The 15,628-nt window shown below is 40.0% G+C and overlaps 2 protein-coding genes across 6 annotated transcripts in view; one reads left to right on the forward strand and one right to left on the reverse strand.

Annotated features, from left to right (window-relative positions):
* GPATCH11 (G-patch domain containing 11) overlaps positions 1–15,628 on the reverse strand; it is a 121,057-nt gene that overhangs the window by 75,133 nt on the left and 30,296 nt on the right. The gene's annotated exons all lie outside the window — the stretch shown is intronic.
* HEATR5B (HEAT repeat containing 5B) overlaps positions 1–15,628 on the forward strand; it is a 102,921-nt gene that overhangs the window by 60,511 nt on the left and 26,782 nt on the right. For all 5 annotated transcript variants that reach the window (XM_050753289.1, XM_050753291.1, XM_050753292.1 and 2 more), the window contains 3 exons: positions 359–540; positions 4,435–4,503; positions 10,654–10,833. In XM_050753289.1, the coding sequence (XP_050609246.1) occupies positions 359–540; positions 4,435–4,503; positions 10,654–10,833 (431 nt within the window). The remainder of the gene's footprint in view (positions 1–358; positions 541–4,434; positions 4,504–10,653; positions 10,834–15,628) is intronic.

Raw genomic sequence — 15,628 nt, forward strand, 5'->3', positions numbered from 1 at the left:
TCTGTTTTCTTTCATAAAGTCAAAAGTATTAACTGTCTGGTTCTTTACCTAAAAAGTTTGCCAAGCCTTTGTTCTTAAGAATTAGAAACTGATTTTGGGAAAGTTACGTTAAAAGTATTTTGCATCAAATATCATTGTACATCCTATAACATCATCAACATTACTGTATTGTATATCACTATTCTTGAAAGATTGATATGGAAGTTGTCTTGAAAGAATATAGTATCTTTACTATTTCCAAAGTCATGAAATATGTGGATTGTGTTTTTTATCAAAACTGTATTTCATTTCATATTTTTATGTTATTACACTTATTTTTGGAAGAGTTTTCATTTTTGCATTCTATTTTTATTTTTAGATGACCTCTTGGTACTTCATCTCTCTGACCTCATTCGCATGGCATTCATGGCTGCGACTGATCATAGCAACCAGCTGCGAATGGCTGGGCTCCAGGCACTTGAAGACATTATCAAGAAGTTTGCGTCTGTGCCTGAGCCAGAATTTCCAGGTCATGTGATACTGGAGCAGTATCAGGCTAATGTGAGATTTTCTATTTATTTAAAAATTTAAAATTGATCTTTTGAAAGACGACTGAAGAAGTGTGGACTTCCTGAAGGACTGCATTTGGAACTGCAATCTGTTTATTTCTGTAGAATGCGTCTCTATCTCCATTGTCTGTTACCTAGTTTTAGTCACCCCACAAATGAAGAAATAAGTGTCAAGCTGTTGTCACTATTTTTAAGTTGTGATAACATAGTAGTGATAAAACTAGAATAGAAATTCCAGCTCAGTTTTCCAGTCTTGTGTTTAGATATTTAGCCCTGCCCTTTAAGAGATAAAAGGAACCTTCAAAAGAGTGTTGTGGATTTGCTGCCATTATTTTTATATGGCAAACCTTCATAAGCATTTTTAGAAACAGATAGCAGTTGCCCCTTGTATAATAAAGGATAAATTAACTCTTAAGAACAACAGTTAAAAGTATTACTGAGGTCAGGCACAATGGCTCACACCTGTAAACCTAGCATTTTGGGAGGCCGAAGCAGGTGGATCACAAGGTCAGGAGATTGAGACCATCCTGGCTAACATGGTGAAACCCCATCTCTACTAAAAATACAAAAAATTAGCCGGGCCTGGTGGCACACGCCTGTAGTCCCAGCTACTCAGGAGGCTGAGGCAAGAGAATCCCTTGAACCCAGGAGGCGGAGGTTGCAGTGAGCTGAGATCGCGCCACTGCACTCTAGCCTGGGTGACAGAGGGACACTCTGTCTCAAAAAGAAAAAAAAAGTATTGCTGAAAGAGTTAGATATTTTCAAAGTTTTTTGTTTTGTTTTGGAGACAGAGTCTCGCTGTGTCGCCCAGGCTGGAGTGCCGTGGCATAATCTTGGCTCACTGCAAGCTCCGCCTCCCAGGTTCATGCCATTCTCCTGCCTCAGCCTCCCGAGTAGCTGGGACTATAGGCTCATGCCATCACGTCTGGCTAATTTTTGTATTTTTAGTAGAGACGGGGTTTCACTGTGTCAGCCAGGATGGTCTCGATCTCCTGACCTCGTGATTCACCCGCCTCGGCCTCCCAAAGTGCTGGGATTCCAGGCGTGAGGCACCACGCCCGCCCAATTTTTTTTTATTTCATTCAAAAGAGGGATCTGCTTGTTAGTCCTGAGATTCATACCTGTACTTATGTTATTCAAATGAGGCACAGTAAACTAATCCTAGCAGTGGGGGGTTATATGAAGGATAAAATTTTGTTAACAAGGAAATAACAGATTTTTTTTTTTTTTTTTTACTGTGATTATGGCAAAATCTTTGCTTCAGTACGCTATACCTCATCTAAAAGTTGTGCTTAAATATATAAAAAATTTAAAATGTGAATTATGTATAATCCGTTGTTTTTACATCTTAAGTGAAGAAATTATAACTTCTAGCCCAACTAGCTATAGAAAACCTATATACAGGCCGGGCGCGGTGGCTCAAACCTGTAATCCCAGCACTTTGGGAGGCCGAGACGGGCGGATCACGAGGTCAGGAGATCGAGACCATCCTGGCTAACACGGTGAAACCCCGTCTCTACTAAAAAATACAAAAAAAAAAAACTAGCCGGGCGAGGTGGCGGGCGCCTGTAGTCCCGGCCACTCGGGAGGCTGAGGCAGGAGAATGGCGGGAACCCGGGAGGCGGAGCTTGCAGTGAGCTGAGATCCGGCCACTGCACTCCAGCCTGGGCGACAGAGCGAGACTCCGTCTCAAAAAAAAAAAAAAAAAAAAAAAAAAGAAAACCTATATACAATTGTTTACTCCCAAATACCCAACCTATTGGAATGGTGGGTTTCTTAAAAGACTTTTTATTTAGAAATGATATTGCCAGCTGAGAGCGGTGACTTATGCCTGTAATCCCAGCACTTTAGGAGGCCGAGGTGGGCAGATCGCCTGAGGTCAGGAGCTCGAGACCAGCCTGGCCAGCATGGTGAAACCCCATCTCTACTAAAAATACAAAAATTAGTTGGGCATGGTGGTGCACACCTGTAATCCTACTCAGGAAGCTGAGGCAGGAGAATCACTTGAACAAGGGAGGCAGAGGGTGCAGTGAGCTGAGATTGCACCATTGCAGTACAGCCTGGGCAGCAGAGTGAGACTCCATCTCAAAAAAAAGAAAAAAAAAAAAAGAAGAAATGCTATTGCTGGGCGCGGTGGCTCACGCCTATAATCCTAGCACTTTGGGAGGCCGAGGCGGATGGATCACCTGAGGTCAGGAGTTCGAGACCAGATTGGCCAACATGGCGAAATCCCATCTCTACTAAAAATACAAATATTAGCCAGGCATGGTGGCACACACCTGTAATCCCAGCTACTTGGGAGGCTGAGGAAGGAGAATCACTTGAAACTGATAGGTGGAAGTTGCAGTGAGCCGAGATCCCACCACTTCACTCCAGCCTGCAGGACAGGAGAGCAAGACTCTGTCTCAAAAAAAAAAAAAAGAATGATATCAAATTTACAGAAAAGCTACAAGAATAGAATAAAAAACTACCTTACAACCCATATTCATATTTGCCAATTGTTAATTTTGCCTCATATGCTTAAACAATGATTCTCTCTGTCTTTCTTCCCCCAACACACAGTTTTTTTCTAAGCCGTTCAAAAATAAATTGTTTAAATCATGTGCTTTTACCCTTGAGCATTTTAGACTGTATTTTCAAAGGACAAGAACATTGTCTTATATGACTACCGAATAGGTAACCTCAAGAAATTCAACATTGATATACTACTTTTACATAATCTGTCATATTCCAGTTGTGTCAGTCAACCCAGTAACCTATTTCATACAGTATTCTTTCTCTGCCAGTACAGAATCCAATACTGGCTCACATACTGTGATCAATTACCATCTGTCTTTAGTCATAGAGAGGGAGTCTCGATTCATTTCCTAACTACTATCGATATACCTGACCAACTGGATCTCTGTTATAAGGGAAGAATATCTCAACGTAGGAGCTGACTACATCTTACTCCTGTATTCAACTTATACTTGTTGTATCTAATATAGCTAAGAATCTGTGACTGATGTGGGCTTATTTAAAACAGAAGCTCATATTCCTCTACTTATTAATATAACAAAAATGCATAAATTAATATTTTTGAGCAGCTTTTTAAAGCATCTTCTTTTGAGGTTAAATGTCCTCTAGCGTCATGGAGTGACTGTAAATCTTTAGTACTACTCAGTTGTTTAAAGAAATTGATCCAGATAGAAGATTGACTCATAAGGTAAATACTCTTAGAAATAGGTTTAGAAAAATATAGACAGAAAAAAAATCTAACAATAGCAATTTTTGGTATGTCTGATAACGTGACTTTGTCGGAAAATCCTGTTTAGTATGAAACAAAAACGAGAAAAAAACAAGATTTTTGCCTACTTTATATAACATTCATATAGATTTGATAATGATAACCTCCTGGACAGCAAAAGAAAAAGGGTATGACTGAGTTTATTATAACTGAAAAGAAATAAGGGAGAGGTCATAAAAAGGAAAGGAACATAGAAGTGTTTTTGTGTGTTTTCATCTCCAAACACACAAGAGGCTTTATGTTTACTACTTACCTTTAAAAATAAATGCCTTGGGCCAGGCACGGTGGCTCACACCTGTAATCCCAGCACTTTCGGAGGCTGAGGCGGGTGGACGATTTGAGGTCAGGCATTCAAGACCAGCCAGGCCAACATGGTGAAACCCTGTCTCTACTGAAAATACAAAAATTAGTCTGGCGGTAGTGGCACACACCTGTAATCCCAGCTACTCAGGAGGCTGAGGAAGGAGAATTGCTTGAGCCTGGGAGGCAGAGGTTGTGATGAGCCAAGGTCGCACCACTGCACTCCCGCCTAGGTGGCAGAGTAAGACCATGTCTCAAAAAATAAAAATAAAAAATAAAATGCTTTATTTATTTTTCTAGGTGGGAGCTGCTCTAAGACCAGCCTTTTCACAAGATACACCATCAGATATAATAGCGAAAGCTTGCCAGGTAAGGAGAAAAATGGGACTTTGTATAGTTGTCTTCTATAAATTCATAGATATCTTAGAATTTAACTTGTGTGAAAGAATAGAGAAAAATTTGGGAGACCAACATGGGAGGATTGCTTGAACCCAGATGTTTGAGATCAGCCTGGGCATCATGGGGAAACCCCATCTCTACAAAAAAATACAAAAATTAGCTGGGCATGGTGACATACACCTGTAGTCCAGGCTACTCGGGAGGCTGACGTTGGAGGATATCTTGAGCCTAGGAGGTCAAGGCTACAATAACCCAAGATTGCACCACTGCACTCCAGCCTGGGCAACTGAGCGAGACCCTGTCTCAAAAAAAAGAGCAAAACTAAATAATATTTTTATCTTGGAAATACAACAGTGGTAGTTTTCCTTTTTATTCTGTATGAAATGATGAAATAATAATTAGATAATAAACATTGTGGTTGAAACACTGTTTTTGACCACATATTATAAAAATTTTGCTAGTTTGTAGGTATTAAATCATCCTGAAGAGAATTTCACAATATACACATTTCATTGCAAAATTAATCCCAGGGAATTACTCTCACCTTATTATATCTGAGGAGACTCAAAACAAAACCACCAAAAAATGGCACATTTTCTTTTTATTTTTGGAGACTGAGTCTTGCTCTCTTGCCCAGGCTGGAGTGCAGTGGCGTGTGATCTCGGCTCACTGTAACCTCCTCCTCCCAGGTTCAAGCAATTCTCCTGCCTCAACCTCCTGAGTAGCTGGGGTTACAGGCGCCCGCCACCATACCCAGGTAATTTTTGTGTTTTTAGTAGAGACAGTGTTTCACATGTTGGTCAGGCTGGTCTCAAACTCCTGATCTCGTGATCCGCCAGCCTTGGCCTCCCAAAGTGCTGGTATTACAGGCGTGAGCCACCACACCCAGCCCTCAAAAAACGCATATTTTCTTATGCCTTTAATCAGTTTCTCTTTTTCATATGCTTCATTTTGAAAAAGGATTCATGTATTAAACTCTAATCTTTTAGGAAATCAGGTTATTTGTCTGCTTACCTAAAGACAGAAGAGAAGCAACTCTCTTCTTCCTAGTTTTCTGGAGTAAAGTGCTGTGGTCCATCATTTTTGCTTAAAATCCATGGCCAAGCTTCATGTAACCTCTATGCAGAGAAGATTCTGCAATAATAGGTTTAAAATTCTGACTTTATTCTCTCTGTAACTGAATATGAGTTTGCCCCTTCCTTCCATTTTTGAGATTGGTATCTCTGAAACCTTAATGGCAGGCAGTCTTCAGAGAAATTAACTGTCTTCACTGACAGGAGACCAGAGAGAGAAGAAACGTTGTTGATAAGAGATAGGTCTCTGGATCATGGTGCACACCTTCAAGTTCGACTAGGTAATTTGGTTTGGGATACTGCCACACAAATATCAAAAAATTACTGTCCATATGTAAATAAGTGTATCGTGATTATGTTTCAGAGCACAGCATTTAAGCGGACAAAATCTCCTACAATGCTCCTGATCATTAGAAAAGCAAAGGCTATTAGAATTTTATCTTGTATATGAGTATTGAGTTTGCCTTAAACTTATTGCTTTTGTGGCCCTAGCTGCGTTTTTTTATAAGAAGTTTCCTTTTTTCTAGTGGCAGGCTTAAATTTGTGACCTCCTGGCCGGGCGCGGTGGCTCAAGCCTGTAATCCCAGCACTTTGGGAGGCCGAGACGTGCGGATCACAAGGTCAGGAGATCGAGACCATCCTGGCTAACACGGCGAAACCCCGTCTCTACTAAAAACACAAAAAATTAGCCGGGCGAGGTGGCGGCGCCTGTGGTCCCAGCTACTCGGGAGGCTGAGGCAGGAGAATGGCGGGAACCCGGAAGGCGGAGCTTGCAGTGAGCTGAGATCCGGCCACTGCACTCCAGCCTGGGCGACAGAGCGAGACTCCGTCTCAAAAAAAAAAAAAAAAAAATTTGTGACCTCCTTTCCTTCTATTGCTGGGAGTGGTTTCCTAACAGGTAAAGCTGTAGGTTACAATTTCCTTTCCTTAAAGGAAAGTAAGGAGTTGGCCTACATGATATCCTAGCCTGTTTGTTAGAACAAATGTCATGTTAAGAAACTTTAAAATCAGGGTAACTCTTAGATTATAGGAAGGACCCTCAGTTGTCACACAACCGGGTACAGTAATCAGTGGATCAATCAAAAATTATTTAAAGTAGGGTCAGATCATGAACATAATGCATACTTAAATATTTCATTTCAGCATAAAACTTTTAAATGTACATTCATTCACCAGGCTTTTCATGTAGGGCAAAGTCTTTTCTCTGAAGATTATTTTACTAATTCAGTGCTACTTTGTCACTCTTCATAAACAAACTCCATAATGCATTATCTGTGATTCTAGTTTCAGATTTTTTTTTTTTTTTGAGACAAAGTTTTGCTCTTGTTGTCCAGGCTGGAGTACTGTGGCTTGATCTTGGCTCACTGCACCCTCCACCTCCCAGGTTCGAGTGATTCTCCTGCCTCAGCCTCCTGAGTAGCTGGGATTACAGGTGTACGCCACAATGCCCAACTAATTTTTTGTATTTTTAGTAGAGATGGGGTTTCACCATGTTGGCCAGGCTGGTCTTGAGCTCGTGGCCTCAGGTGATCCACTCACCTCAGCCTCCCAAGTGCTGGGATTACATGTGTGAGCCACCGCACCTGGCTTTTTTTTTTTTTTTTTTTTTTTTGGAGACAGAGTCTCCCTTTGTTGCCCAGGCTGTAGTGCGGTGGTGTGATCTTGGCTCACTGCGACCTCCACCTCCCGGGTTCAAGTGATTCTCCTGCCGCAGCCTTCCAAGTAGCTGGGATTACAGGTGTGTGCCACCACGCCCAGCTAATTTTTGTATTTTTAGTAGAGACGGGGTTTTGCAATGTTGGCCAGGCTGGTCTCTAACTCCTGACCTCAGGTGATCCACCCACCTCGGCCTCCGAAAGTGCTGGGATTACAGGCATGAGCCACCGCGCCCGGCCTAGTTTCTGATTCTTTAATGTGAAGAAAGTACTTAGGTTTTTGCAAAGAAAGCTTAGTGCCAAATTCCTAATCTCTGTAATTTTCCCCAACTTTTAGTTACGTTTCTACCAAATTTCACAGAAATATTTATCAAATCTTTCCCATATGTTCTTTAGTTTCCTTAGGAGTAACAACTCTTTCTTTTCATATTCATATTTAATTTCTTTTCACTTTATATTTAATTATTTTTCAGCAGTTTTGACTGACATTTTAAATTTTGCCATCAGTATGTCCTTAATTGGTAACAATCAGTTAAAAATGTCCTTATTAATTTTATTAAAATTAGTTTTGAATTCTTTGAGAATAAAATTTGACATAAATACTTATTCTTAACTTTTAAAACGTTTTCAATGTAGGAACTCAAGTCCATTAGCCATGATTTGAAACCCAAATGCTGTGAAAACCAAAAGCTTTTTTTATCATTTATTTGGCAGCAAAACCTGAGCTAACTTGTACTCATTTGGCTCTGACGTGAAGCTAAGTGAGAATGTAGCATTGGTTAATCTTTCTTATTGTGATTTGTAATACATTTTGTTGCAGATACATCTATATGGTAATTATGGGGTGCTGCCACACATCTTGCTAGGTGTATTCTTTAATGAGGTTCAGGTACCTTATTACCTTTTACCCAAAAGTTGTGAACTCTGATAAAAATCTTGGTCCAAGGATTTCAGATAAGAAAGTAAGGGCATGTAATTATTGTTGATAAAGTTGACACTATGAGACCACCCCTTCCTTCCTGAAATTCTTCCCTTGGCTCCATTGGCAGTGCACTTGCCTGCTTTTTCTTTTGTTTTTCTGGTGTTTTCTTTTCAATTTCTTTCTTTATTCTTATTCTACTTGTCCCTTAATTATAACTATATTCCATCAGGTCTGGCTTTAAAGCTTTTTTTTTTTTTAACCTGTCCTTGAAAAAATATTAACTAATAATACTTTAGTTATCACCTTTGTGTGGGAATTCCTAGGGTTATGTAATTACCCTTGAACTTGCTCCTGAAATCCAGACCCAAGTTTTTAATTGCCTGCTGAATATCTTTCCACAAGTCTCTTAGTGGCACTTTGAACTCAGCATGTAAAAATATTCAAAATTAAAATCACGCTGTCTCACTTCTCATCTCCACGGAGTTTCCTTAGTTCCCCTATCATCCCCGTAAAGCAGTAGTATCACCTTCCTTCCATTCAAGTCAGAAGCTTCAACAGTCAGCATTTGGCAATTGTTGATTCCTTACTCTTTTTGTATCTCCCTTCACCCTTTCCCTAAAATAGCTAATTGGTTTCCATATCCTGGGATTTCTAACTACAAGTCTGTCTCAGATGCCTCTCCTTTTTTATTCCATTCCCAGTTTGATCCATATCCTCTCTGTTCTATGGTATTGTTGAAGACACTTAGCTGAACATATTACTTAACTATCTATATACATTTTTTCTTATACATAAGTACTGGAACAGTTTTCCTAAAGCACAATTCTAATAATATGATCCCCCTGTCCAGAGGCCATAGAAACTCACAATTGCTTACAGAATGAGTGTGAATTCATTTTCCATGGAATTTAAAATTTACCTTAATCTAATCCCAGTTAACTTTCCTAATCACATTTCTTCCTCATGTAACTCCCCTATGTCTATACATACAAACCCCCTTAACACCTAAACATTCCCATTTCTCCTGCTAGAATTAATCTCTCCCTTGTCTGTTTTTAAGTGTCGTATAACAGTGGTAAAACATTCCCATGTGTTCATTCAATCTGTGTTTTCTTTTTTTTTTTGAGACGGAGTCTTGCTCTGTCACCCGGGCTGGAGTGCAGTGGCCGGATCTCAGCTCACTGCAAGCTCCGCCTCCCAGGTTTATGCCATTCTCCTGCCTCAGCCTCCCGTGTAGCTGGGACTACAGGCGCCCGCCACCTCGCCCAGCTAGTTTTTTGTATTTTTTAGTAGAGACGGGGTTTCACCGTGTTAGCCAGGATGGTCTCAATCTCCTGACCTCGTGATCCGCCCGTCTCGGCCTCCCAAAGTGCTGGGATTACAGGCTTGAGCCACCGTGCCCGGCCTCAATCTGTGTTTTCTTACTTGAGGGTAGGGACTAGATTTTTTTTTCCTATTCCTTTTTATTTTTTGAGATGGAATCTCGCTCTGTCGCCAGGCTGGAGTGCAGTGGCATGATCTTGGCTCACCGCAACTTCTGGCTCCCTGGTTCTAGCGATTCTCCTGCCTCAGCCTCCCGAGCAGCTGGGATTACAGGCATGCACCACCACTCACACACCCAGCTAATTTTTGTATTTTTAGTAGAGACGGGGTTTCACCATGTTGGCCAGGATGGTCTCAATCTCCTGACCTTGTGATCTGCCTGCCTCGGCCTCCCAAAGTGCTGGGATTACAGGCGTGAGCCACCGGACCCAGCCTCTTTTTTTTTTTTTTTCTTTTTTTTTTTTAAGTCCTCTTCATAGCAGCTAGCATAACCCTTTGCCTATGGTAAGCAGAAATTTTGTTGAAGAATTATTCAAGACTGAACTGCTTTGGGTGGAAAATTATTTCTGTTAACATTTTTGTTAAAGTACACAGTGGAAACATGTTAAATAAGTACTATTTTGTTTTCTACATAGGAGAACAATAAAATCTGTGCTTACCATTGATATAAAAAATAATATCAGCCGGGCATGGTGGCTCATGCCTGTAATACCAGCACTTTGGGAGGCTGAGGCAGGCAGATCACAAGGTTAGGAGATCAAGACCATCCTGCTAACATGATGAAACCCCCGTCTCTACTAAAAATACAAAAATTAGCCAGGCGTGGTGGTGGGCACCTGTAGTCCCAGCTACTTGGGAGGCTGAGGCAGGAGAATTGCTTGAACCCGGGAGGTGGAGCTTGCAGTGACCCGAGATCGCGCCACTGCACTCCAGCCTGGGTGACAGAGCTTGACTCCGTTTCAAAATAATAATAATAATAATCATCATCATCATCATCATCATCAAAGCATAGCATTGGGTAGTTTATTTTACTTTTTTCTTTGGTTTTCTTTTGTGTTTTATCTGCTAGGAAAAAAATCATTTATTCCATTTTCTTATACAGTGTTAATTTTTTTTACACAAAAGTTTTTGAATTCTCTTTGTCTAGGTATGTAGTACATGGATTGGAAGTGGAGTTGTCAGTGATCTCAATGATCTCCGTCGAGTACACAATCTTCTTGTTTCTTCTCTGGACAAAGTTCAGGCTGGAAAAGGATCCTCCAGCCAGCTGTACCGAGAGAGCGCCACAACCATGGAAAAACTGGCTGTTCTCAAAGCTTGGGCAGAGGTAACGACTACACCTATTGTTTACTACACTGCAACCTATTGTTTTTGACCCATTTATTCATCCATGAGAAAATGTTCCCCTACTTCTGTTGGTAAAAAAATGTTTGTTTTTTAAAAATTAACCCGTGATATGGAATATTTTTTGAAAATATGTTAATCAGTTTACTGAAAACCTCTGTATTGAGGAAGGGCTGTCCTACATAATATGAGGAAATTAGGTAGGAAAAACTCAAAAATATAAAAAATAGAAAATATTTTATGCCAAAAATCTTTTCTTTGATTACATTTCAGTAGACTTGCCACCTTGATATCGAGGCCATAGGGGTTTTGTTTGTTTTTTTTAAAGGTAGGGTCTTTGTTGCCCAGCCTGGGCTTGAACTCCTGGGCCCAAACAGTCCTGCCACCGCCTTCTGAGTAGCTGGGACTGCAGGCACGCACCACAGTGCCCAGCTTATTTTGTTTTTTAATAGCTAGTTTTACCTTTTTCATTCTCACAGTCACTTTAAAAAATATATAATTACATTGTTTTAAATTCACTTTTCTAAATTCCTTCTGCCAGTTGCTATAGAATTCTTATCATCTGCCCTCCAGTATTGAAGTAACTAATTCCTTCCTGTACCAGCTCAGTATCTCACTTCCCTATTTTCGTGGTATTATTCAGCAACAGGTAACTGAAACCACAGAAAGTAAAACCACGTTTAAGGGAAGACTATTGGAATTATAATTATTTGAAGCTTTTCCGCTAATCTAAGACTAAACTTTTCTCATTCCCTTACTTCCCACCCTCTGATTCATTCAACAAAGTGTTATTTAGCTTCAGCTCTGTCAGGTTAGCAGTTGAGAGTACAGGGGTGAGATATACTACATTTGCTGAGCAACACAAACTGGTAAACAAGTAGATGCAACAAAGGGTAAGGAGTATTATCATAGGAGAAATACAAAGTGTTTTGAAACACATAGCAGAGGCACTTACAATAGACTGGAGGCTCAGAAGTAGTCTTTTTGGAGAAAGCGATGTTTACACTGAAACATGGAAGATAGGAGGAGATACCAGTTAGGCATGAGGGTGAGGAGGAGGCTGTGTGAAGCTCAGTGCTGTCAACTCTTCCTCTTTGAATCTTCAGCACCTTCCTCTGTACATCCTCTAAAACTGCACACATAGGCGAGGCACAGTGGCTCACGCCTGTAATCCCAGCACTTTGGGAGACTGAGGCAGGCGGATCACCTGAGGTCAGGAGTTTAAGACCAGCCTGGCCAACATGGTGAAACCCTGTCTCTACTAAAAATAGAATATTAGCCTGGCGTGGTGGCACATGCCTGTAATCCCAGCTACTTGGGAGGCAAGGCAGGAGAATCGCTTGAACCTGGGAGGCAGAGTTTGCAGTGAGCTGAGATTGCGCCATTGCACTCCAGCCTGGGCAACAAGAGTGAGACTATGTCTCAAAAAAATTAATTAATTAATTAATTAAAAAACTGCACACGTTTGTCGACGACTTTATTCTCAGGAATATTTAAGGATATGCACAAAAGTTCTGCTGCAAGGGTATTTGTTACGGTGGTGTTATTCACAAAAAAGTGGAAGTAACCTAAATGTATTTCTTGATCTTGAAAGATGATATTAAGTGACTAGAAAATTGGGGTAGAAATTATACACACACACACACACACAAACACACACACTCATTATTACGTAAAAAGCTGTGAGCATGTTTACATAACTGTCTGGACTGTTAACAGCATTGTATCTGAGTAGTAGGATTATGTGTGGTTTTAATTTTCATTTTGCTTATGTTTCTGATTTTTCTCCTTTTTTGTGTAATATCTATAAGAAAAATAAGCCTAAAATTTATTTTAAAATAGATCTGAAAGATATATTCTCATATATTGCAGGTAGCAATGTAAAATATAGAACCTTTTTAGAAAGCATTTGGCAATGTCTATTCAGAGTCATAAAAATATTTGTAAACATTGACCCAGTAATTCCATTTCTGGGCCTGTATTCTAGTGAAAAATATCCAAAATGTGGAAAAGAGGTAAGTTTACAAAAATGTTTACTTGCAACATTATTTATAATATGAAGAAATGAATATCTTTTGTCTTCAAAAGCTGTATTTCATCTTTCTAAGATTCCCAATGCTAAGTAAAGAATGAGAAGTAAATATAAAATTTCAACTGTGGGAAAACTGGTGGATACATCATGGGTCATCCACTGTAAGTCATTAAAATAATGATTATGAAAACTGGTATTCACATGAGAAAACCCTGTGACATGTTTATCAGTAAAACTAAATACGGAATCTCTGTACACAAAATTACAACTTACAAAGATAGAATCTAAAAACCCAGAAATTGAGGTTATGAGTCATTTTTAACTCTTATTTTCCCAACTTTTTATAGCATGATTATTAAAATAAAATTATAAGTTGAGGAAAAATGCATACATAGACCTTAAAGTCTTACAGTGACACCCTTGCTTCCCCATTGCCTGCAGAGTAAAACACTTCAACTACTTCCAGCTTATAACCTGTGCTCAGTCTATATGAGAAACTTGCTCTTTACTTAGATTACCATGCAGTTTCCTATTTCTGTGCTCTTGCTCTGGCTGTTCCCTCTGCCTCTAAGCCCCCTTTCCATCTTTGCCTGTGAGCAAGTGAACTTTTGTCCTTAAAAACTGCCTCACCTTTCTCACACTCCCAAGGCTAAGATTTGTTTATCTGTGATGTTCCCTGAGACTCATTCATTCATTGCGTAAACTGCCGAGTGTTCATTAGGTACCAGACACTGCCTACGCACTGGGTAGAGTATACTAGAAGATAAATCATTAAAACCAAATATTTAAAAGTTTCTTCTTTTAAGCACTTTTTCACTTCCCTCTCATTATAATATTAGCCTGTGAATTCATGGAGAGCAAAAACTATGTATTATTTGTTTTTGTTTTTGTTTTTGCTTCCAGTCTTAGAACAATAACAAATTCAAGGCAAAAGGTGCCTACCTAGTAAGGATTTGATGAGTGAATGGCTGGATATACTTAAGAGTGCTTATTGTGACATTTTCTTAAAAATGTTAGTGGCTGGGCACTTCAGGAGGCCGAGGAAGATGGATCACCTGAGGTCAGGAGTTTGAGACCAGCCTAGCCAACATGGTGAAACCGTGACTCTACTAAAAATACAAAAATTAGTCGGGCGTGGTGGTGTGTAATCCCAGCTACCCGGGAGTCTGAGACAGGAGAATCACTTGAACCTGGGAGGTGGAGGTTGCAGTGAGCTGAGATCGCGCCACTGCACTCCAGCCTGGATTACAGATCGAGACTCCATCTAAAAAAAAAAAAAAAGTGTTATAACAAATTTAGGGGGGAAAATAAGTGTGTAATCACTAGAAGATAAGACTATGATATATTCATAACTTTGGAGATCCAAAGTCCCTATTTTAGAATTTAGTCAATTACTCTGTATTTTCTCTGTGCTGTAAGTCTGCTCAGTGTAGGAATAGGGGTAAGACACAGTGCTTCTCATCAAGAAACTTGCAGTGTACCTGTACAGATACTGTACTTAGACTTTCTTGTTAGGTACAATAGACATAACACTGTGGAGGGAAGACCGTTTTCTCAAGATGTTTATCTAGCGTAATTCTTTTCTTGCTTGCTGTCATTGCTTTGTTTTTTGTTTTCTCATTAATACGCTATTCAGCTTTGTACGTGCCAGTTGCCAAAGCCTAAATGTATTATAAAAACAAAGGAAAATAAATATGATTCAACAAAGAAGAATCTTTGAAATTATATTTTAGGAAAGTTGCTTTGTGTCTTTTTGGCTCACAAGCTAGAGAGAAAGAATACAGATAATGTATGTGACTAGCAGATTATATTGGCCAGGCTATCTGTTGTAAAGGCTAGATTGCAAAATATCATTTAAGGTCTGTGTAAGGAGGAGTTTAGAAAGATATTTATGGAAATCCTTTCTGATGTCTCTTTTCACCTCTCAGCTGCTTACTTTGAATGCCTGGTTGTCTAATAAGTCTAGGAAGGTGGAGGCAGAAAAAGAGTTATACCCTGTGGCAAAAAAAAAAAAAAAAAAAAAAAAAAAAAACAGTGTGGGGGGTGCTTTGTAAAGTAGAATGAGGGAAGCCGGAAAAAACTCCGAGAAGCCTACTCAAGGAACATGCCATCAGAGGAACAGTCAGAAGTCAGATCAGTTTTTTAAGAAAAATACCTCCAAAGCAAATGGAATTATTCTTTTGTGTTTATCAGGAAATCATGAAGTTGTATATACTTTTTTTTTTCTTTTTTTCAGACAGGATCTCAAATCTGGTGCCCAGGCTGAAGTGCAGTGGCATGATCATACCTCACTGGAACGTTGAACTCCTGGGCTCAAGCGATCCTTCTGCCTCAGCCTCCCAAGTAGCTGGGACTACAGGCATGTGCCACCATGCCTGGCTAGTATTTTTGTTATTTTTTGTAGAGATAGGGTCTTTCTATATTGCCCAGGCTGGTCTTGACCTCCTGGCTTCAAGTGATTCTCACCCTCTCTAAGTGCTGGGATTACAGGCTTGAGCCACCATACCCAATCAAAGTATATACTTTCTTTTTTTTCTTCTTCTTTTTTTTTTTTTTTTTTGAGACGGAGTCTCACTATGTCGCCTGGCTGGAGTGCAGTGGGGCGATCTCGGCTTACTGCAGCCTCCGCCTCCTGGGTTGAAGCGATTCCCCTGCCTCAGCCTCCGGAGTAGCTGGGACTACAGGTGCCCGTCACCATGCCCGGCTAATTTTTGTATTTTTCATAGAGACAGGGTTTCACTATGTT

The sequence above is a fragment of the Macaca thibetana genome, chromosome 13 (assembly GCF_024542745.1).
Source record: "Macaca thibetana thibetana isolate TM-01 chromosome 13, ASM2454274v1, whole genome shotgun sequence".
Classification (NCBI taxonomy): Eukaryota; Metazoa; Chordata; class Mammalia; order Primates; family Cercopithecidae; genus Macaca; species Macaca thibetana.